The 22,339-nt window shown below is 50.6% G+C and overlaps 1 protein-coding gene across 3 annotated transcripts; it reads right to left on the reverse strand.

The window, feature by feature from the left end:
- Positions 1 to 43: 43 nt before the first annotated feature.
- Positions 44 to 21,279, reverse strand: zbtb4 (zinc finger and BTB domain containing 4). 3 transcript variants are annotated; one of them, XM_085905091.1, is made up of 3 exons: positions 21,144 to 21,279; positions 19,232 to 19,289; positions 44 to 7,897 (listed from the first exon to the last, which is right to left on the reverse strand). In XM_085905091.1, exon 3 carries the CDS (start codon positions 7,879 to 7,881, stop codon positions 2,953 to 2,955), a length of 4,929 nt encoding a protein of 1,642 aa, XP_085761217.1. In that variant the 5' UTR covers positions 7,882 to 7,897; positions 19,232 to 19,289; positions 21,144 to 21,279; the 3' UTR covers positions 44 to 2,952. The 3 variants fall into 3 exon arrangements, with proteins under 3 accessions (XP_085761217.1, XP_085761219.1, XP_085761218.1); XM_085905093.1 differs by lacking the exons at positions 19,232 to 19,289; positions 21,144 to 21,279 and adding an exon at positions 14,244 to 14,298; XM_085905092.1 differs by lacking the exons at positions 19,232 to 19,289; positions 21,144 to 21,279 and adding an exon at positions 9,952 to 10,416.
- Between the last annotated feature and the right edge of the window lie 1,060 nt (positions 21,280 to 22,339).

Here is a 22,339-nt window from a genome sequence, read left to right on the forward strand (position 1 = left end):
AGTGAAACGCACGGAAGACTAACATAACAACTATACAATATCATTGGGTCATCAGGTTAATACTTTATTTTGTTTGATTGCAGCAAAGAGACAGAAGAGGGGGTGGGGGGCGAGGGCGGGCAGTCGGGGGTCAAGAAGAGTTACGGGAAAAGGAAACTACAGACTTTGGGAGAGCTGAGGCTACGAGCCTTTGTATCAAATCTAAAGACAAAGTCCTCAGGCAACATAAAAACATCTGGGTTTCTTTTTTCTTTCCCCCAAAAATAACGGACATATTTTGAGGGCTCTCTATGGCACAGTATTACCCTAGACATGATATACGATACGCCCACCCCCCCACCCAAAAAAAAACATTTAGCCACACCCCTACATCTAGGAACAGCTTGATAGCGGACAAAGCCGGCAGATCTATCTCCAAATGATATCTAAAGGAAGGGGGAAAAAAAACCAACGTTCATTTACAAATCTAATTTCTTATGCCGTAACAAGGCACCTTAAACATGGGAAATCTGGCAGATAATGATTTAAATATCAAAGCAGAGGCACATTCATTTCAACCAAAAGGTACAGTAGACGAGTTGTATAACACCACCAGGTTCCATACCAGTCCATTGGCATGCTTTTGGTCTGTGTGACATAAGAAAACCATGGTCCAAAAACACAGCTACAGGAATGGATTGGAATATTGCCAAGGAGACGGCCAGCCTTTTCTCTTTTTTTTTTTTTTTCTTTTGTTTTTTCCATTTTTTTCTTCTTTGTAACACACACACACACACACACACACACAAAAAATCAAAATAACAACAGGTGGGCCCGTATTGCGAGTAACCGAGGGATATGCTGACTTTGTGACTTTTGGTTTTTCCTCATCGCTTAACCGCTCACCCCCGGAAAACAAAAAAAAAAAACACCCGCTGGAGTTGGGTCAACTCGGAACCAAACTAGACCGATATGGAAGATTGAGACGGGGACGAGAAAACAAACAACAACAAAAAAAAAGCTGTGCGCACAGTGTCAAGATTTGCCGAGCGTAGAGACGGTTAGGAAGCGAGTGGCGCTCATGCTTTCGTGGAACTGACGTGTTGCTAGCACTACTGTTTGGATATACGCATACCAGACTCTTATATTGTTCTGTAATAGGTTACGTGTATGAAACAAACAACAAAAACAACCAACTGAAAAAGAAAAAAAAAAAGCCGTTTGAGCATATCGTCCGTATCCTTGAAATCCAGTTTAAGATCTGCTGTCCGAGTCACGTGACTTAATGAGATTTGAAAAATGTTTCACATTGTTTCGACTTTTCTCAGTACCGACGGGTGGTTTCAAAAAAAATAGATTGGGTTCACTGATGATAGCAAATTTCATCAACGACATAACGCTTCACAAAATAAAGAAATCTAAATAGCTTACTAAAGTGTCTAAAAGTGCGTACAGTGCAAAGATACCATTTTGGAAAACAATGATCGTAAGAGCGCAGTTATTTGACTGCATCGAATAGTATTTATATTCTGCATCTTGACTCATTCGCTGTGATGATAAAGAATACCAGCAAATGGAAAAATGCTTTTAAGGGTGATGTCGGGGCGCTGTAAAATTGTGCAATAGTTGACAACTGCTAGTTTTACTACTAGTGACCTTCCGAAAAATGCACAGATTTTATTTTTAGGGAGGGGGGTGGTTTAAAGGTCACCTTCATCTCTTGATGTATAAAAATGAATAAATTAGCCCCAAAAAATGGCCAATATCAGCCAATTTTTTGGAACGTCATTATCTTTGTCTTGTGTTTTGCTCACGTGTAAAACAAAACGTATTAAAGGAATGTTGGAAAAATATGATGAGTCGCTTTAATAGTTTGCTGAATTCTTCAAAGGGCAAGAACGTGTACGTGCGGACCTTGAATTGGATCTCAAAGATGTCGAAGAAATGCTCAAAAGGATTTGTCAGCTGTACTTCATTGACCGTGTGATTCCAATTTACATTCATATTTTCAGGTTCAGCTCCTGCCCCCGCCCCTCAGCAAGAGGGAGGGGGCGGGGCTTAACCAGCAACATCATTGAAGATACAAGAGATAACAGAACCACGTGGGGGCGGGGGTGGTGCAGGGGTGGGGGGGGGGGGGTCCAGGCATCGCTTTGGCTGTTGAGCTCAACCTCATTTTTCCAAGCCTAGAAATAACTCAATACCCTGAATCCATTTCATTTTTTTTGTCCATCTACTCCAAAAGGGGAGGGGTGGGGGGGATTGGGGGCGGGGCCTTTTATTTCCTCTCTCGTGTTCAGGAAATGAGATGAAGAAGGGAAGTGCAATAGTTTTACCAGCCTGCATTTGTTAACCCAGTGACCAGCTACATATCCAAAGCAGCTACAAGTGCTCCCCTTGGAGTGACCACTACGTGACTAGTTTTTGTGCACAAAAAAAAAAAAAAAAGGTTGAAACGATGCTATACACGTCCAACAGTGTCGTCAGTGGCACGGGCGTGTCCGGAGCGCTCGTCGTACAAGCTTCCGGACGACGTATCCCTTCTATACGCCCACGAGAGGAGGAAAGAATGCCGTGTGTCGTGGCGCCAAGCGTCCTCCGTATCTGCCCAGCTCGCCGCCCGTAACCGCCATAAATTGACTACTCACAAAAATCGTCTCGGGGTGAGACGTTCAAATGCGAAATTTCGCCGCCACCCAACTTTTTTTTGTAAGTAGTGCATATAACTGGCTTTGAGTCGATTCGATCTCGCAAAAAAAAAAAAAAATAATAATAATGCACCCTGACCGCAGTTCTTATTCGGATATTCGAGATAATAGTTCTAGAACTACGGCACACTACGGCAAAACAGCAGGGAACAAAGATGGGAGGGAGGGAGGGAGCGAGGGAGGGAGGGAGGGAGGAGGTGATGCTACGTCACTGGAACATTGGCCGAGCCTTCCCTCCCCGGTCCGAGCCTTCTTTCTACTTGTCCTATGGTTTCTTGCCACTGCCGTCGCGTTGCTTCTTGCTGGCGGCGTAGAAGCTAGGGTTGGCCACCAGGGGGTGCGGCGCGCCACCCACGTAGGGCCCCGCGCCGGCAGCGTAGTTAAAGATGGCCGGCAGAAAGGGCAGAGGCTCCACCTTGTCCGCGCCGGGCGCCATCATGTTGAGGGCCACGGGAAGAGCCGCCACGTTGTACGGGTAGGCCAGAAGCTGAGACCCGTAGAGGAGCTGGTACGGGTCCGGATAGAAGGGCAGCTTGGCCAAGTCGGCGCCGTTCGGGACCATCATCTTTCCCAGGGGGCCGAAGGGGAGCGCTCCGGCGGGGTAGGAGGACACCAGCAGGTTGTCTTCTTGCTTCTTGGCTTGCTGGTAGGCGTCCGGCACAATCAGGGGGAGCGGGTAATCCTGGACCGGATAGCACACCGGCGACGCTTCCACGTGCAGGCTCGAAATGTCCCGGCGCTCGGGTTCAGGCGCTTTGGGTGGCCGCGGGAGAAGGAGAGCCTGGGCGGAGGGACGTTCTCCCACGCCGGACAACGTGAGCCGCTCCAGTTCTTGGACCTGCTGCTTGGCCGCGGCTAAGAGTCCAGGGCGGCAGGGGGACTTTGGAGTGCGCCTGTGCGACTGGGGTCCATTCGTGGTGGTGGTGGTGGGGACGTGTTGTGGGGATGGCACGGGACTCAAAGGCTCTTCCTTGGGGACTAACAGAGCTTTTTGGTCCGCCGGGGTGTGTTCGTGTCGACCGGTGTGCTGGACCCTCTCCGGGTCTTTCCCACTTTCCCGCTGCTTCTCCAGCTTTCGTAGTCTTTGCCTCTCCATCTCCCTCTCCCGAGCCAGTATGGAGGACATGGTCAGGTCTTGTGCTTCGTTGGGAGACGGACTGCAGGACATGGAGCGGACTCGGCCATCTTGGACTAGGAGGGGTTCCTTGTAGCTGGAGTGCACAAAGCTAGCGCACGGAGCCTGCCTCTCTCTGTCCATAATGACCCCGTCTCGTGTCACCGATCGCCGATCGGTCGCCATGGAAACAGGAGGAGCAGCGGCAGCAGCCGCGGTTATTCTGGTCTGCGGCGTCACGGGCACATTAGCCGAGGCGCCGGGGGGCGGCGCGCTGCGCGCGGGGCTGGCCGTTCTGTCCAGGCTCCGTTTGCCCGGGGTGCGGTAGTCCAAACATTCGCTTCTGTTCATGACCAGCACGCTTGGGAGCGCGGGGGGCGGGGCCAGCCGGGTTTCGACCGGCGCCGGGTTCGCCGGGATCTCGCTCATCTTTGGGCTGGGCTTCTTCTGGAGTTCCGGGTAGGCGCGCTCGGCCACCTGGGGCTCGACGGCGGTCCCCGCCTGCCGATGTTGCTCCGGCGACGACGAAGGTTGCTCGGTTTTAGGAGGTTCTCCTGTGGAGTAGCTGATGACTGAGACGACTTGGCCTTTCTCCGAGACGACTTCCCTGCTCGCGGCTGCGGTTTGGGGCGCCGGGACGTCCTCTTCCTTTTCCCTCTCCGGCGAACTGCTGAGCTCGTGACGTCGGACGTGGCGATTGAGCGCGGAGGACGTCTTGCACACTTTGTGACACTGCGGGCAGGTGTGCCGCGACAACGCTCTCCTGCTCAGGCGAGACGGGCTGGAGTTGAGGCGGTCGTCCTTCTGGTCGGCGCCCTCGGCTTTGGGCGCGTCGGCCACTTTTGGGGGCGCTGAGGGCGTGTCGGCGGGCTTGGGGTGCTGGATCCTCTGGTGGTCTTCCAATTTGTCCCTCGAGGGGAACGTGGCTCGGCAGAACAGGCACATGAACTCCAGGAGGTGACTGAGTTCGTGTTGGTCCCGCTTGCCGGAGCTGGAGAACCAGCAGCCGCACGTGGCGCACTCGGCCGCGTCGGCGTCGGTCCAGGGCCGCTTTTTGGGTCCCGAAGGAGCGACGACGGCGGCGGCGGCGGTGGCGAGAGGCTCCTTCTGCTTGGGGGATGGCGGCGAAGGTGCGGCGGCGGCAAGCTTAGCTTGCTTGGCTTGTCTTTGGTCCCCTGCCGGCTTTTCGTCATCTTGCGAATTGTCCGTCTCCTTTTTGGCCCGCTTTCTGAGCTTTTCCGCTCTCCTCTTGAGCCGCAGAGCTCGCTTAAACTTGAGCTTTCGCTGCCAGCTTTTGAACCTCTGCAGCTGCGCCTGGCTCTTTTTCTTGGGCTTGTAGGAGTAGTACGGTCGCCACAGGTTGTCCTCGGCGTCGTGGTCGCTGTCCTGCTCGCGGACCTTTTGGCGAAAGTTGTACTCCCTGGACTCGTCGGAGGAGTTTTCCGCCGCCGCCGCCGCCGCCTCCTTGCTTTCTTCTTCCTGCGCCCGGCTGGCTCGCCGGTGGCCGTGATGTTTGTGGTGATGCGACGACGCCTCGCCTTTCTTGCTTTTGGGAGGGGATCGGCGAAGGTCGGTCTCGGAGATGCTGCGCTTGACGATGGCCTCCTCGCCGATACGTACGGTGATCTGGCACAGCGGGCCCGTCTCTTTGACCGCCGACGGCGACGGCTGCTTCGACTTTGACGGCTCGTTCTTGCCCAGGGACTTTCTGGACTTCAAAAAGGAGGCGCCGTCCGACTCGGTATCCCGCCTGGTCGGATCTGGGCCGTCTCGGGAGCGCTTTCTGCGGTCGTCCGAGCCGTCCCGTTGTCTCTTGGACGACTTTGCCTTGTGGGAGGTCTGACTGGCGTTGATTTCAGGGTTCTGGTTCGGTTCGCTTCCAGGGGAGACCTGCTTGCTGTGGACGATGACGGAAGACGACACGGCGGCTCCGTGAACGATGACCGAGGCTTTGGCGTGTCCGTACGTGATGACGGAGGGCGTGCCGCTCAACTCGGCGCCTCTGGCGGCTTTGTGACTTTTGTTTTTGCCGCCGCCGGATATTTTGGAGCCGCTTCGAGGCGGAGCCGAGTCACGGGCCTCGTCGTGTTTTTCAGGCCGGGTCGAGTCGCTTTGAGCAAAGGGCGGCGAGGCGGGGCGGTCGGCGACGTCATCGGAAAAGCCGTCGGGGTCGGGCTTGACGCCGCCGATGAAAGCTCGGAGGTCTCCGGCTCCCAGAGCGCAGCCCAGGCCGGGCAGGGGAGGGGCGTCGGCCGATGACATCAGCAGTCCGTTATGCAGGGAGTCGCTGTAAGTCTTGTAGGGTCTTTTCTGCGAGCGCATGGGAAGGAGGCGGTAGAGCTTGAGGGCGTTGGCCTTCTGCTTGTAGCCGCCGTTGGCCGTCTTCTCGCTGGAGATGAGACTGGGATTGATGCCGTGGATGGTCTTCTGGTGAGTTTTCAGATTGTAGTAGGTAGCAAAGGCGTCCCAGCAGAAAATGCATTGGTAGCGGCGCTCCCCCGTGTGCCACACCTCGTGTTTTGTGCGGTACTCGGCCAGGGCGAAGACTTTGTCGCAGTAGTGGCACGGGTACCTGCGTCGCCACGAGTGCACGTTGGAGTGACGCTTAAGGCTGGACAGCGTCATGTAGGAGCGCTCGCACACGGAGCAGAAGTAGATGACGTTGCCGTCCACCACCTTCACGAAATGGCTCTCGTCGCCGCCCGGGAGCTCGCCGGCCTCCGCGGCGTCTCCGTCGTCCTCGCCGCCTTGGATGCGCGCCAGCAGGCCGGCCGCTTTTCTCTCCGGCCCGGCCCGCTCGGCGTCTGCGTCGCCGCCCTCGGCCGGCGCTCGGCCCTCCTCGGGCGGCTCCTCCTTGGGCCGCACGGCCAGAGACGGGCCCAGTCTGGAAGGCAGGCCCGGCGCTCTGCACGAGGCCTCGTGAGACTGCAGTCGCTTGCTGTGGATGAAGACTTTGCCGCAGAAGCGGCAGCCGAGGGCGCGGCTCCCGCGGTGCAGCCGCATGTGGACAGTGAGAGAGGAGGCTGAGCTGAAGAGCCGGTGGCACACCCCGCAAATCAGCTCGGGCTTGAGGCTTTCGCCGGGGGAGTAGGAGGAGGAGTGGGGGGGTGCGGTCAGCCCCTCGGACGGGGGAGGAGGGGGCGGCGGCAGAGGGGGCGGGAGGTGGAGCGTAGGCGGGTGCAGGCTGGGTCCGTGAGGGCTTCCCAGCTTGGCGGCCGGCCGGCCCGTTATTTTCTCCTTCCGATCGGCGTCCCCGCCGCCGCCCCCACCCCCCTTCTGGTAGGCGGAGGCGCCCAGGCTGAAAAGGATCTGGGCCGTTTGCGAGGGCAAAGCGCTGCCGTTGGCCAGCTTGTGTCTTTCGTCCCAACCGTCGCCGCTGGCACCCGAAGAGGAGCTGGAAGATCCGGGCGCCGTCTTGTGAAAGTGCGTCTCCGGAGAGAGTTTGGAGCACTTGAGCGGAGGCGGGGATTTGAGATCCTTCCTGATCAGCGCGTGAGCGGCGCTCATCGGGGACGAGGAGGAGGAGGGCGACGAGGACGGAGAGCCGTCGCGCCTCGGGGGCTTGAAAGGTCTGTGCTTTACGTCCATGGTGGAGTCCAGTTTCCATAGAGACCCCTCGTCGGAGCTCTTGGAGGAAGGCCGGCGTCTGTGCGGGGAAGAGGATGACGCGGCGTTACGGCAAAAGCCCGATGACGTCAGCGAGGTCGGGAGGGGCCCGGCGCTGACTGGGAAGCTTAAGGTGATTTTTGCATTCTTAGGTCCGTCCGTCACGCTTTCCAGCCTGTCCTCCGTGGCTTCTCCTCGAGCGCACTGCCTTTTCCCCTTCATCTCCACCTGGCGGAGTTCCCCTTGAGCGGCTGGTTTGGCCCGGTTTGAGCCACCGGGCGGCTGAAAGACTTGTGCGCTTACTCGAGTGAAAGGCGTCTGGCGCTGACTCTGGCGGCGGCAAGTGGCGTCCTTGGCGACACAATGTGTGAAGGAGCAGGGGGGCGCTAACCCGGAAGCCAGGTGTCGCTCACTCAGAGGAGAGTGAATCAGACCCGCGTGGAGGGGGTCCCACTCCTTCACCCCGGACACCATGACCAGCACCCGAATTCTGAAAAAAAGAAACAGGGCATTAGGCTTGAGGTGCAAATACAAAACGATCGACGCAACAAAACGAAACGGGCATTTTGCAACTGATATTTGAACGTGAACATTGAATAACATACTGACAGAGGCCTCTGTACTGCCCACTAGTGGCCAATGCTTGCACGCAAGGAACTGCGTGACCAAAACATTGTTGGAAAAAAATCGCCAAAATTGAATGTACCACCAGAGTCACAGCTGAGCAATTATGGCAAAAAAAACTGTCATCGCAATTTTTTTTTTTTTATTATCGCTATTGAAGTCGCATCTAGTAAATAGGATCATTTAACTGATTTCCAAACTTTGTTTAATTACTAGAACTCCACTTTAAATATACCTTGAAAGAAGAAGCGGAAAATAAATGAGTAACTTCCCCGCCCATTTGAATCATGACTCCATATCGATTCGGCTCAATGACCCAATCGCTAATAAAAACAGTCAGGTTCTCTTTCCACTCTGGCCTTGTTGGACATTCCTGGAAGGGCTTCGTATCTGCCGGATAAGAATTTAACTATTTGCCGGGAACGATGAAAAGGGAGGGAGACCGAGTTGAACAGCGGCAGAAGTACTCACGCTTTGTATTCGAGTAGAAGTAGAGATACTGGCGTAAACAGCTACAACTTTACATTACAAGAAAAAAAATCAAGAGCTCCCAAGCACTAGCGTCACATTTATGCTATCAGCTGTTTTTTTTTCCCCCATAGCAACCTAAAAAATTCCCCAAAAGGCTTTTTCAAAGAGCGGTGAATATTAGTGTCGTATCGATGAGCTGAGAAACGAGTCAGTTTGTCAGTCTTATACTGCCCCTAGTGGCCAAGGCGGCCACACTGAATGTCAGTCACCATTCAATTGATGCTGTGTGGCCCAAAAAAATAAAAACAAATTGAAAATTGGATTTAGTAATATCATCCAAATGTAGGTCGTCATTAAAAGCAATATTCAAGTACTTGACAAATGGACTGAAGCCGTCAGCCCGCCCACCAGCCGGACTGACCGGACAGAACGCCAGACAACAAGCCACTTTGCATTTTTCCATCTAACTGCAGCCGAGCGACGCACGCCACGGTGCCGCGCGTGATCTCGCAGGGCCTAGCGACGGCGCGCCGGATGACGTCTCGGAGAGGGCCAATTTGCAAAAGTGCTGATTTGCTGAGAGGCGTCGCAGCCTGCGTAAGAGCGCAAATGACGCCAGGAGACAAAAATCCTCAGTCATGCTTTGCTGCCTGCGTTTTCAAGCGGCAAGGCGGCCAGGGAGGCAGGCCGCTGTAAAATTCCACAGGCAGCACTGAACAAGCGGAAAGTAGGTCAGCACTGTTATTGCAGAGGGAAGAGGAAGGCGAGCGAGCCAGAGAGCGAGAGAGCCACACAGAGGCAACGGCTGACACAAAAAGGCAGCCGGAGAAAGGCCAGCCAGCCAGCCAGCCAGCCAGCCAGCCAGCGCTGGCTGCCTGGCTCACATTCCCTAAAGCCTCCATAGGCGTCGTTATGGCGTCCTTCACTTATCGTGCGCAGGCCCGCCCATGACGTCACCCCCGCCGCATGATTAGCATCATGGAAAATGTCATAGCAAACCGAATTAGTCCAAAACTCACATTTAAATCAAACTTGAAAGATCAACTACAAAATAAACAAGAAATGTAAAGTAATTATATCTTGGAGTCACAGCTAAATGGGAAAAAAAAAAACATTTGTCAGGCACAGGGTGCATTTTGAGTCGAAAATTACAATCGGCAAGTTCATCGTTTTTTTTTTTTTCAATAATAGTTTTTTAAGATCATGAGGAACCAAACTCCAAATCATGGTTACATTTGGATTCAACGCCCAGCCCTAATTACAATACATTCCATAATAAATAGCAAACTATAAAAAAAAAAAATCAATCATATCAGCATTGTTTTAAGACAAGCACGTTTTGGGAAATGAATGCAAACAATCCCGTGCTGTGATGTAAGGCTCGAACTTCTGCCGCACAAACATTTGCATTCAAGGCGGAACATTTGACTGTTTTTCAAACTTGTTTACCCTAACAAGAGAGCGAAAAATCGTCGATTCTAAAAGAGCCGATTTGGCGGTCTGGATCGAGTCGTAATGTGCCACATTTCGATTCGTTAGAATTACTGAAGACAATTTTGCCGTTGCTGACGAAAAAAAATAACCGCCGCTTAAAATCCAAAAGACAAAAAAAAAAAACAACGGATTCCAAAGCGTTGAGTCTCGGCTCATGAGACGTTCGCTCGCGGTACAAAATGGCCAAGTCGCCATATAGGGCAGGGCTCCACGAACAGAAGGAGGAGGATGAAGGAAGGGGAGGAGCCTCTCGCCAGACAAACGCTTGCGCACGACAACCGTGTGCACGCACGCAAGCACGCAAGCAAACACGCAAGCACGCACGCAAGCAAACACGCAGGCCCCGCAGGCTAGACGTCAACAAAGTCGGCCCCGCTTGGCCGCACTTGTCACCTGCGCCCGAGTGCGACCTGACGCCGCCACGGGCTCATCTTTTTTTTGTCCGACTAGCTAGCATGCCGATCTTGGGGCCTGAAATGAAGGCGGGCGACGGACTAAATGCCAAAATGGCTTTCCGCCGCTCGGGAAATCCCTGAAGGCGAGCGAGCGAGCGAGCGAGCGAGAGCTCCGAGTGGGCGGATTCGGCGAGAGACGGCGCTCGGCTAAAAATGTCAGCGTCTCATCTGACGCCCGCGCCGGGAAAGTGCGTGCGACGCTCCCCTTCGCAACCCCCCCGCGGCTATTTTTTTTTTCATCTGCCTGTGACGCACGCGGGCGCCGAGCGAGCGAGCGAAGGCTCAGGCAGCGGCACGACACCGGCGTCTGGCCGTCCTCCGGTCCGGTCCGGTCCCACAAAGACCTAATCCATGTTTCCATCGACCTATGTATTTCTTTGAAATCTTTCTCGTTCAGCCGCACCAATTAATCAGATGATTATTTCAAAAATGAATCTTGGGAGCTTTGAGGATTCTCCGAATGTTCTGCACGATGCCGGAGCCATCCATCCATCTAGCATGTGCCCCCCCCCCATCATTAGCACCCCGATTGCCTATTACTGTGACCCCCAACGCTCCACATTTCTCCAGTTTTTCGTGTTCTGACGTGACTTGGGTCAATTTAAAGCAACTTTTCTTACCCGAGAAAACAACCTCCTAAAATGGATTTCTTTGTACAAAAAATAATTATTTATAATAATAAAAATGCTTTTTAATAAGAATATTTTTTTGTAATCATTTAATTTGGTTATTTTTAATCAAGCTGTTTTTATTTTTTGCACACAAAAAAATCATAATTTATAACAATATTAATTATAATCCTATTTTTTATAATAATTTCAGATCATTTAATTAGGTTATTTTTGATCAAGCTATGTTTAGAGGACTCCACTTTATTTGAATGATTTTCAATTTCATTTGGTTCTACCTCGAAGCCTTTCGCCAAAAGTAAACGTGCTTTAACTGGAGTTGCCACACTTTTCCCTCAGCTCGTGAGTTGAATACGGAGCTTTTCCGCACAAGCGACTTCTGGGAATAAGCGCCGTTGCGCAACGTACGCTCGCTGCAAGTGCGGACGTGACGTCTGGGCTAAACGGCCGGCCGCAAACATCCATTATCCCGGAAATCAAAGTTGCCATGGAGCAGCATAATGCCTTGCCTGTCTGCCGTGTTTGGTGCGTGCGTGCGTGAGGGGTGGAGGGGAGTGCCCGGCCGCCAGCTCCCGGCCGCCGGCTCCCAGCCGCCCGCCTGCGGGGAGGAATGCGGGGGCCTCGCCTCGCCTCTCCAGCTGGCGGCCAGGAGCGGAGCGTGCGTGACGGGGAAGGTGTCGCTCCCCCGTGAGGGCTGGCCGGAGGGGCCCAAATCAAAGCGCCGCTTGGTCGTCTGTGAAGAGGAGCGCGTAAAGAACGGCTGCTGGACTCCACGCGAGCCCCCACCCGCCCCCGCCAAGCGGAACGGGACGAGATGGCGGCCCTCCCGCAGCAAAACGGACCGTTCCGCCAACTCCAGCCGACATCTTTGAAAAGCCCGAGGAGACGCTCGTGACCTTTCTGAGGTCGTTTCTAAGGCGATACTTGGAGGCCTTATCTCGTTGAGCACAAAGCGATTGCTGCAATTTTGTCAGGTTTCCTAAAAGGTTGCAAACTGTTTTGTCTCAAGGAAAGAAGAAAAAAAACGTTGCCGACTTAAAACTGTTGCCGAGTGTCTGAACGACGTCTTTGCGTTTGTTTGCGACCTGGAAAGGCTGCCAAAAAATATATACGAAGAGCATTGCTAACCTTTGCTACTTAGTGAGATCGAGGCTTTAGAAAAAAATATTGTCAAAAGTCAAATGTTTGGCCAGCAATTAATACCTTCATTGTTATAAGCGTTAAGGGATTCCAAAAGAAGTTCTTTTATAAATGATATAATTCAAAAAATAATAATCATCCAATTGGTTGTCAGAATTTTTGCTTAAAAAATAGCACCAACAAAAAACATAGTAGTTGGGCTCACTATACGGTCCAGATGTTTGAATCCTCCATTGAATAAACATTTTAAATTCTTTCCTTGAACTTTGAACACTTCAAAATAAATTGCGCACTTATATGAACACCAACATCAAGCATAACTAACACCAACAATAATGCACACACTGAGGTGTGGAGCTACGTGCCTTTAAGAGGCGGAGCCTAATGTGGCCCATGTGACATCAGCGAGCGTGAGTGGCCCACAGCAGGTTCCTCAATCAGCGTTTCCCTCTCAAGCTGAGAAACAACATTGCCAACGCTCGTTTCCCATATGCAAGTCAAAAAATAATAATAATTTTGTACAAACTAACTGGCCGCCAACATTATTAGTATCAGCGAATGCAAGTAGCAGCCACGACGCAGCAAAATCTGACCAAGTTGGCGCCAGCACAAATTTCCTTGAAGGCCACGAGCGGCTGCCATGACAGTTCCTGGCTCCCAAAAGCCCGAAAACTATTTCATAATAAACTATTACGTCTAATAATAATGTCTAATCATCATGGTATCGCTTTTTTTTTTAATGGCCTGTTTTTGTAATTTGTTCAACTTTAGCTATTAAACAAAATCAATCATAATATTTGGCTCTATTGTGGCCAACTGAAACCCATGAAAACGTTTTTTTTAAATGTCTTCAAATTTGTTTTATTCACAACATTTAAAATGTTTTGTTTTCTGCTTTTGGTGAAGGCAGCAAATGGATGAAATATTGAGCGTTGGCAAAAGAGCCGATTAACGCTTTGTAGAAAGGCCGGCCGGATTAGGAGTCATATAAAAAGAAAACAGGTAAGAATGTATTTGTTTTATAACCGGTGTATTGTGCCAAACAACTGGAATTTGAGGAGTGAAAGAAAACTCAAAGGCTGACAAGAGATGATGTCAGTTAGACAGCGGCAATTTCATCATAATTCTAACTTCACGGGGCCTTTCAGTGATGACGCGGTTGCCGGACCCAAAAACTTTCACAAGTCCTGAGCACCAAAACAAAACCTCTCATCTTCCCTCTGTCCTCGCTCCCTACGGCGTTCCGGCATCATACTTTCCATACGTTAATGAGGGAGGGAGGGGGGGGGGGGTGCTCGGAAACCATGGAAACCGTGGAATGCCGAGTGGTTGGCAGCTGATGCCGCTCTGTTTTGGAAAAAAACATCAATATGCCCTCCAACAACCTCCAGCACAACAACAGCCAGCTAAAATGGACGACACATGCGCACGGGGCGGCCCCGCAACCAAAACAAGCCACAGGAACACTCAACGGAAAGACATGTGGCCGTGGAGGGGAGAGAGAGAGAGAGGGGGGGGGGGGGGTCGGAGGGGGGGGGGGGGGGGGATCGTCCCACCACCCAGTCCGTTTCACGCTCATTCTGACCTGTCAGTCCCTCACGCCGAGACGAGACGCGGCCAAGCTCGGAGCGATCCAAAACTTTCAGCGCCCGCCCTCGGAAAAAAAAAAAAAAAGAAAAAATAAGTGCGACAGAGGCCGAGGATGAGGGCGACGAAGGCCTTGCTACGTGCGCGCGCGCGCGCAGGAATAAGGCCGGAGCGCGCGCGCGCGTGCGCGCGCACGGGCTCCGATCACCGTCCGCGCACACACACAAACACACCCACCCACCCACCAGCGCTCACGCCCCGACGCACGCAAGGCAAGGCAAGGCGACAAATAAACCCAAAACGGCAGACAGCGCGCGGAAAAGCAGGAAAGGCGAGCGAGGGGTGGGCTGACAAGACAAGACGGCCTGGCCTCTCTTCCGCTTATTCGCGCTCTCTGGGCGCCGGCGAGGCGAGGCGAGCATAGAACACAACGTACCTCGGAAAGCCTCCTGCTGCATCTCTGCTGCGATGTGTCCTCTCCCCCGCGCTCCTCTCTCTCTCTCTCTCTCTCTCGCTCACTCTCCCCCCCCTCCGTCTGTGGTCGAGAGAGAGGAAGGGAGGGAAGGCGAGAGAGGGAGAGAGAGAGAGAGAGAGAGAGAGAGAGAGAGAGTACACAGGCGGCGTATGAAGACAGGGCAGGAGCGATTCTCACACTCCAACTTGCCCTCTCTCTCTCTCTCTCTTTTTCACGCTCCAGGTTTTACCTCACACACCACACGGAGTCTTTTTCCCAATTGCCCCCCCACCCCCTGCAAGTGAATCCCCCCCCCCCAAAAAAAACCTCCTTTCCGCACACCCCACCCAACTGAATCCAATCTTCTTTTTATTTAGAAGTGTTGTTCCCTTTATCCCTCCACACACACACACACACACACACACACACACACACACACACACACACACACACACACACACACACACGCACACACTACTTTCTATACACAAAGCCCAATGATAGGGTGAGGGAGGGAGAGGCAGAGCGAGCCGCGAGGACGCCATTTAAGCAGTTTGTCACGAGCGTGGCGAGTCCCCAAAATGGCTGAAAACAAACAGGAACTGAGCCAAGTCGCAGACCCCAGGCACGAGGACGGGTGGACGGACCAACAGACGGAGCGGGAAAGAAAGAGAGAGAGAAAGAGGAGGAGAGAAAGAGAGACAGAGAGAGGGAGGACAAAGTGGCGGCAGGCAAATGGCGGATGGGAATGCGCTTGTGAAGCCAAGCGAAAGTTGGCGAAGGGGCGGGTGGACGGGGGGGCTGGAAGGGGTGGCGAGGCGAGGCGAGGCTCCAAAGTAATTGGATGCGTTAAATGGCCAGGTTGAGGTTGAGTGGCGGACATCTATTCAATGATCAAATAAGGAAAGTCCAGGAAGAGGCGGCCTACGAGCTCGCCGCTCGGTCTCAGGCCTGCGTGTACTCGGTTGACGCAGGTGTGTTGGAGGAGCGAGCCACCAGGAATTGGTGAACCCTGAATTAAGGTGTCAGTCAATTCCATTCAACTCACTTGACGAGGAGCAGCGGTTTGACGCCATTCATCCAAAAAGTACATTCACGCCAGGAGTTGAGTGTCAAACAAAATAATCAGGTGGCGTGAAAACAAGCGAGCTTGATTGGCCAAGAAACAGTCAGTTAGCACGGCTAGCTTCAAGGGGAATATATTGTCTGCAGCCCAAATGGGAGAAACACAGTATTCAAAATTCATGTTTCATTTGTGTGAAAATATGAATGAAACAGGCCAAAGTCATCCAGCTCAGGGGGCGGCCATTTTGACATCAGAGTTGCCATATCTGAAGTGGCCACCAATCACGGCTCTGAAGCCGACATGCTAACGGTTAGCATTTGCGACCAACAATTTCAAGTAGCGGTGTGACAAGATTTCCCCAAACTGTCAAAATGCTGAGTCACTTCAACGCAGTAAGAATCCCCCCCCCACCCCAATTTTTTTTTGTGTGTGTGTGTTGCATCTTTGATTCCGATTGGTTGCCAAGTTTCAGTTGAAAATATCCAACAATTTTTTCGGGTAGGCGCCAATAGGTTAAAATGATGCTAATGTTTCAAACGCCGAGCTAAAATTTGACCTGACTGACGCAGATGCAAGAAGAACACTGTGGGCAGAAGAATAGGTCAGCAGTCAATTGTCATCATTTTTTTTTTTTTAGACCATGAAAAAAGTGCCTCAGCTTCGCCAAATGAATCGTTTAAATCAAAATTCCACTGTAATACATTCTTACTTTGAACAAAAACTGACAAATATTACAATAACTTATTGGAGAGTCAAAGTACAATTCTTCCTCTTTGTCTACAAGAGTGTATGACAGAGTAGCACCCCCCAGTGGCCAAAACAGTCATAGCAGGAGGAGCAGCACACCCAATTGCATTGCAGCATTACGTCAAGATCAGACAAGATGTCTGGCAAAGCGCGATTGATCAAAACGAGGAAAGAATGTGAGCCGTTCAAATATGTTGTGTTGGCGTAACGCTACTTGTCCCTTTGAGCCCCCCCCCCTCGCCCCCTCCTCGAATCCACCAACTGAATTCTGACGCCGGCCGGCCGGCCAGTCAGCCAGCCGGCCGGCCGCCCGCTCGCCTCCTGCCCTTTTCCTCTCACTCCCTTTCATCACTCTCTCTCTCTCTCTCTCTCGCTCTCACCCTCATTGTGAGCTGCCACACTGGTCGCCATGGGAACCGCTCCGGGATTGGGTGTTGTTCCTGTGACCTCTCTGGCGGCTCTCGGGAGTCGGAGGACAAAGTTTTTTTTTTTTTTTTAACCCCCCTGCACCCTGTTGCCACCCACCGCCAACTCATTCACTCCAGCGCGGTTTCACGTGACAAAGAATTACATCTCGGTGGAAAGAGCCAGCCCGAGAAGAAAGCAAGAAGTTTGTAAGAAGCGGCGTGCCTGGTGGCAAAGACAATAGCTTTAGTATGTGTGTGTGTGTGTGTGTGTGTGCGCGTGTGTGTGTGTGTTTGCGTGCGCCAAGTCTACACGCGTGCTCGCCATCAGCTCGGCCATTCAGAGCGCCCCCGTCGTCCGGCCGCCCCTATTCATGGCTCTTTGGCCCTAACGTGATCACGGCTTTTCATACTGTGCTACCAAGCGACATCTGAACGGCCAAAGGAAAAACAACAGCACCCCCGCTCCCCCCAAAAAAAAAAAAAAAAAGAAATGAAAAAGACAGAGCCTAGCAGGAAGCCATTTTCTCTGAAAACGTGGAGCGGGACTGCTTGCCAAGGCCGCAACACAGATAGAAACTTTGGGAAATGTCTTTTGAGTTCATATATTTATATGCAACGTCTGGAAAGTGAGGAAAAAGTGGCCAAAAACACATTTAAGAACCTTTTGCTTTTAGGTTCTTACAATTTTATTTTACTTTTTTAATTCTTACAATTGCATGGTGCTAAAGTGGTTAGCAAATCGGCCACAATAATCATAATAATGTTCAGATCTTTTTTTTTGTTGGAGGAAGTAAAAGATCAGAAAATACGTTCTTTTATTTGTTAGGTTTAGTTTTTTTTTTCTTTTTTAATTGTGGTTACATTCTGCAACTATATTCAACAGCGGCTACTTTCCGCGATACGACGTGGCCTATTAATAATCACATGACGTCATGTATCGCCACAAGGGCACCGTGGAGGTCAAAGCTTTTTCCTCGTGCCAAGGCCAGTGCGGAGCGAGAGAGTAAAAAATAAAATAAGGCTGAAGAGCAAGACCATAAAAATAGCGCACATCTGGCCCAATTTGAGAAGACTATGGGGCCCAATCGAGGAATCGGCCGTCCGATTATATCGGCCGATATTAAATTGGCCGTATGATTATAGTGGTCGATATCAGAAGTGTTGCGAAACAATCAAATGTCTCGCCTAACGTTCATGTATTTATCGTCAGAAGCGTTTATTTATTCGTGACATATTTCTGAAAAGAATTGGACAATTAATCGGCAATCGGAATCTTTTTTCTGACAATTATTGGAATTGGCACAAGCCAATTAAAAAAAAATGTGAAAAAAAAAAAACCCAAACTAAAAAAATAATAAAAAGTCAATATCGGTCAGGCGCCCGTGAAGTCAAATTCCTAAACCTAAAAAAAAAAAAATTCAAATTCCTACAATGGCAAATCAGAGTGTTGGGAGGTGAATGTATTTTTGGAATGTGGGGGGAAGCCGGAATCCACCAAACCGCGAGGAAAACAAACTCTCGGCAGACGCGCTCGCTTCCCGCCGTTGTGCCGTGATGGTGGCAAGTAATTTGCGCAGGCTGGCCACTTCTCAAGTGCAAACGCTGCAATGCATCAACACGTTTTGTTTCAGGCGGGCGGGCGGACGTGTCTCGCAAGAGCGGCGGAGTGTCGGCAGCGCACGTCCTCGGTGACCTGCAGAGGAGAGCGGATGACTAAGCCGCTCTCCGGCTGACTTGGACGCGCTTGACAAGTGGGAGGGCCCAAAGCTTTGAAAGGCCTCCAATGTCAGCGCTCTCTTCAAGAGGAAGCGGCGCCGAGGCAGCTGCTTGCTTGCTTGGCGGACGCCGCCACGCAAAAAAAATGCCGAGGACAAACGTTAACTCTCGCTCGCTCGCGCCGCGCCTCCTTTGATTTCAGGAAACAGAAGATTGTTTTGGGCATCTTCTGTGGCCTCATTTCTTTAAAATATGCATTTGTCTTTTCATTCTAAGTTTACAACGCGTCTTCAAAAATGACTTTTGTTTTTTGAATTTTCTGTTTTCAATCAACATTCACTGTACTGGGTGCACTTCTGACCCCCACCACTAGGTGGTGGGAGCACACTTTATCAATTCAGGATGTTTTTGTTTGTTTGTTTGTTTGTTTTTGCAGTGATGCCTGTTGGGGGCAGGAATGGACCATCGTAATCCATCGGTAAACCAAAAAGAGGAAGAACAAGAAAAAGACCCCAAAAAGGTTTGTGTGTTTGCTGGTTACGTGGCGGACAAAAGTTTTTTTTTTTTAATGCTGTGTGATACCATTTTTCTTCACAGTGGTGTTTTTTGTAGGGCCCGGCCCGATCAATAGGAATTTTTTAGGCCGACTTATATTTGGCAAACTGAAATTCCGATACCCGATTAATTGGGTGTTTTTTTTGTTTTTTTTAAATTAAATACATAATGAATAAAATAATTTCATTTTGGTCTGTTAAGCTTTACTTCAGGCAGAACATTTGACTGTTTTCCATGACTTTGTTCTGGGGTGGGACTGTCATCATACAGAATCCCCGGGATGAAGCTCCTCAATTCATTTCAACTTAGTTCCTTGGTACCAACACAACAAAAGATGGCACCAGAGCCATACTTTTATACTAAAGTAGGGCAGCGATTAGATTTTCCCAGAGATTTGCGATTGGCTAATTGGGACAAACGCAATCAGAAAAAAAAAAAAGGAAGGCCGGCTCGTTACGCTGCCAAATGAAAATTCTCACCTTTCTTGGCATCACTGGAGAAGTTTGCATGCCGGATGCTGCAGACGGTGGGCCTGACCTGCAAAGACAACACAGAAATCCTTTAATGAGATGTCAAGAGCCCGCGCGGGTTTTTAACGAGGCCGCCCAGCAGTCTTCGCGGACTTCTACTAAACCTCGAGCGGCGTGTCGAATGGCAGCCGCGCAAAATCACAATCGGTCGGCGTCGAACGGCTGCTTGTGGAAGCGGGGGCAATCCGAGAGGAGACGGAGACTGGGAAGGATAGGTGGAAAATAAAACGTGTGTGTGTGTGTGTGTGTGTGCGCTGCTCAATACAAAGTGGAGGAGGGACAGGGGACGGACGGCTGCTTTTTCCACAGCCTAAATCAAATTAATTAGCTCCTTCATCTCCAGGCAGCTACTCGGGCACGCTGGCAGAGAGAACCGGAGGGGCGGGGCGGAGGGCCGAAGAGATAGGACATGGCGGCGGCGGCAGCGCCGAGGAAGGGGCAAAGCGTGCAGCACATGTGCGCCATCGACAAGGACGGACGGGCCCGCCAAAGGGAGGGGCGCAGGCGGCTTGTTTTGCTCGGGGGAGGAAGTGGCCGCGTGCGCTTCCTGTTTGGGGACGGCCTGTACTTTGGAGGCCGCCGTCTTTTTGGCTCCGCTTTGGTTCGCATTCACGTCGAGCCCCCCTCGGGGGCAAAGTCAGCAATTAAACTCGCGGCTCGACATTATGGCTAGAAAGCTAGCAAATTCTTTGAGTCGCATCGTTGTGAGCAAGGTTGAAAAATAGAAAGGCCCGGGTCCGGGTGGTTGTCTATATTCACTGTAAAATGATCCACGATGGATGGAAAAGGTTCAGCACGACTGACTTCCTTCTCTCAAACCATTTGCAACTTTTTCTTTCTTAAAATGTCATACGGGCAGCCAAAGAAGTTGCCAACACTGACTCTCTTTAGGCAGCCATGTTGTTTGTGGGTGGCAGCAAGAGCAATTGATATTTGAGTGGGGAATTACGGCACCATCATATTTGACAATGTATCAAAACTCAAGTTGACATATTGGCGGATAAATTCGAGCGACAGTCTCAATAAAAGCCACTTGACGTCCAGCGAATGAGGGCATTGGGAAAGAATGTCTCCAATCGATGAACCTTTGGAAGACGGTGTGATGAGGCACGAAAGTGATAAAGGGAAAGAAAGACTGGAGGACAGATGGCGGCGGCCTTGGGCTGACGTCACCCAAAATAAACACTTGCAGAACGACAGTCGAAAAGCAAGTGTACAAAAAGCTTCACGCCACTTAGTGTCGGAAAAACGATGTCCACGTGAATTGAGGTAGCTTGCCTTTTTTTTTATTTTAGCATGAAACATTTTAGACTGCCCCCAAATGGGCTGAGAAAAACAGAGACGACGTCACTCACTTTTATTGTGAAACACACCCGGATGTGCAAAATCAGATGAAACAAACAAGAAAAGCATCCATTTCGATAGCGTTTGTCTTAATTGGAGTGAAAAGGAAGACTTTGGGCCTTTATAAGTTAATCACAAGGCACAACGGAAAAAAAAGGTATAACGAGCTCTATTAATTGTGATGCTTTAATTTTTATGAAGGGCCCGGCCTGCGGTATTGATTCGTCTCGATCCCAATTGGATGTTTCAAAGGTCATCCGTCAACACGCTGACTGACAACATCCCGGGACAACAGCGCCCCCTCGTTATGGGCATGCGCACTTTTCACAGGAGTTGTGACGACTTAGCAATTTGGAATTGGAAATGTAAAATACCACGAGGCCGACCGGTTACACAATGACTTCACATCACGACGAATAACAACGCTGCTACTCGGACATTTCTACACTGTGACGCACACGAATTCAGCCACCACGTTGTCGTGTGCACGCCAAGTGCGTGCATGCGGGCGACGTACCCTTTTCTACGGAGGACGGGGGTTCCGGCGTGAGCCTCTCGTTAGCAGCTTCCTGGAAAACGTCTTATCGTCAGAAAAAGACATTCAAAAGACGCATTTTACTTCCAATGTCTCCCTTTGTGCAGCAACCTTATTGGAACAGCAGAGGGCGCAAGCTTGGAGCACAAACACCGCCCACTTCCGCTTTCGTCATTCGTATTACGTAAAGGCTTGGGCATTGCTGCATTAAGAAAAACAGACACGCGGGGGAACTATTGGGCCATTTGGGGGTTTTGTAGCCTGACTGCTATTCATAAATATGGAATGTATAGGTAGAAAGGTAAGAAGTGATGCTATTAAAAAACAAAAAAACAAAGGAATGTGTAACCATTAAAACATCCACTTCAACATGAAAACTCCAATTACGAACCATATACTTGTCTGAATTGGTGACGAGTGACAGTAATGTGCAAATGTAGTTATGGCAAACCGCGGCCGTTAGGTCTGCCCCTGCTCGGCGATCTCACCCTGCTGGAATGGAAGTAAAACACAGCCGAGAGATGCACGTCGGTCTCAAATTCTCATCTGCAGCAACATTCCCACTTCCCAAAAGATGATGACAAGTGATGCTGGTTCAAGTGTCTTTATTCAAACAGAGAATGATGAACAATTCGGACAACTTTTGGTCGCAATTCAACATTAAAAATGTTTAATGCATATTTTAAGAGTTCACTGTCCTTGCGACGGAATCAAGGCATTCACAAACAACATTCCTTCAATAAACTGACAGCAATATCGAATATTAGCTTGTACAGAAATTAAATCAACATACATGCTGGGATCAAATTTTAAATTCACAGTGGAATGTATGGCTTGAAAGCATGACATGAATGAATGAACCTGATGAGTACAAAAGGCCAATTCTGTAACTAACCCTTGCTTGCGTGATTTCAAACACTAACCTGACTAGAAAGTTGTAGATTGAATTTTAACTCCCCACTTTGGAACCTTGCTTGCCACTCGTGCTATCCATGGCCTTTCTGTGGAAAGGTTTGAGGGATGTTGAAGCAGAATATCTCAAGTATTTACCATCATAAAGCAACGCATCAATGATTTCCTTTTTAACCACATACTTGGATAAGTTTCGACTTTCATTTTAACAGGCCCCGGCACGCAATTTGCCTTTCTCTTTGTAGCTAGTATTTTTAGGGCTAGAA

Source organism: Syngnathus leptorhynchus, chromosome 2 (genome assembly GCF_054491065.1).
Source record: "Syngnathus leptorhynchus isolate UIUO chromosome 2, UIUO_Slep, whole genome shotgun sequence".
In the NCBI taxonomy this organism is placed as follows: domain Eukaryota; kingdom Metazoa; phylum Chordata; class Actinopteri; order Syngnathiformes; family Syngnathidae; genus Syngnathus; species Syngnathus leptorhynchus.

Excerpts from the sequence above, each read along its gene's own strand:
- zbtb4 (XM_085905091.1), bottom strand. The coding sequence starts at position 7,881 with ATGGTGTCCGGGGTGAAGGAGTGGGACCCCCTCCACGCGGGTCTGATT.